Raw genomic sequence first — 1,417 nt, forward strand, 5'->3', positions numbered from 1 at the left:
ATCAGAGTCTGTATACTAGAGAGAAGCCTTTTGAATGTCATATTTTTGGAAAAGTATTCCCCTCTAGCAAATACATTAACCACCATCAGAGAAATAATAGTAGAGAAAAGCCTTATGAACATAAAGATTATGAGAAAATCTTGAACAAGAGTCTACAGTTAACTGGTCATCAGGAAATTTATAATATAAGGGAGCCTTACAAATGCAACATTTGTGGGGAGGCCTTCTGCCAAAGTTTACAGTTAACTGTATATCAGAGAATTCATAGTGGAACGGAGCCTTCCAAGAAATGTAATAGTTGTGGGAACACTTTCCAAAAGAGTTCACAGTTCATTCTACATTAGAGAATTCATACTGGAGAGAAGCCTTTCAAATGTAATTATTGTGAAAAGGACTTCCCCTGAAGTTCAAAATTAACATCAGAGAATTCATACTGGTGTGAAGCCTTATGAATGCAATGATTGTGGGAAGGCCTTCCACCAGAGTTCAGGATTAATTAAACATCAAATGATTCATACAGGAGAAAACCTTTTAAATGCAATGATTGTGGGGAAGGTCTTCTGCCGGAGTTCAAAATTAATTGAACGCCAGAGAAGTCATACTGGAGTAAAGCCTTATGAATGTAAATATTGTGGGAAGGCCTTCCACAAGACTTCACAATTAATTCAACATCATAGAATTCACACAGGAGAAAAGCCTTGTAAATATAATGATTGTGGGAAGGCCTTCTGTCAGAGTTCAGAATTAACTGTACATCAGAGAATTCATACTGGAGAGAAGCCTTATAAATGTAGCAATTGTGGGAAGGCCTTTGGCTGCAGTTCTAAATTAACTGCACATCAGAAAATTCATACTGGAGAGAAACCTTTTAAATGTAATGATTGTGCAAAGGACTTTCATCAGAGTTCAGAGTTAAATGTACATCTAAGAATTCATAATGGACAGAAGTCTTACAAATGTAACCATTGTGGAAAATCCTTTTACCAGAATTCAGAGTTAACTCGACATCAGACAATTCATACTGGAGAGAAGTCTTACAAATGTAATGATTGTGGAAAGGCCTACTATTGGAGTTCAGGGTTAATTCAACATCAGAGAATTCATACTGATGAGAAGCCTTATTAGTGTAAATATTGTGGGAAGGCCTTTCATAGGAATTCACATGTAATTTGACACCAGAGAATTCATACTGGAGAAAAGCCTTATTAATGTAAAGATTGTGGGAAAGTCGTCAGTATCAAAAGTACACCTTATTCTGTATCAGACATTTTGCTCTGGGAGAAACCTTATAAATGTTGGAAGGCCCTCCCCCAGAGTTCAGAATTAATTCGAATCAAAGAATTCATACTGGAGAGAAGCCTTACAAATGCCATGATTATGAGAAGTATACAATCATAATTCAGAATTGACTTGACAT

The 1,417-nt window shown here is 36.1% G+C and overlaps 1 protein-coding gene across 1 annotated transcript; it reads left to right on the forward strand.

Moving 5' to 3' along the window:
* The first annotated feature begins 507 nt into the window (after positions 1-507).
* LOC118842608 (zinc finger protein 2 homolog) lies at positions 508-1,125 on the forward strand. The gene has a single exon (XM_036750038.1). It carries the CDS (start codon positions 508-510, stop codon positions 1,123-1,125), a length of 618 nt encoding a protein of 205 aa, XP_036605933.1.
* Positions 1,126-1,417: the final 292 nt, after the last annotated feature.

The sequence above is a fragment of the Trichosurus vulpecula genome, chromosome 3, assembly GCF_011100635.1.
Source record: "Trichosurus vulpecula isolate mTriVul1 chromosome 3, mTriVul1.pri, whole genome shotgun sequence".
Lineage (NCBI taxonomy): Eukaryota > Metazoa > Chordata > Mammalia > Diprotodontia > Phalangeridae > Trichosurus > Trichosurus vulpecula.

Bases quoted from the DNA above. Each gene is read 5' to 3' on its own strand.
- LOC118842608 (XM_036750038.1), top strand. From the start codon at position 508: ATGATTCATACAGGAGAAAACCTTTTAAATGCAATGATTGTGGGGAAG.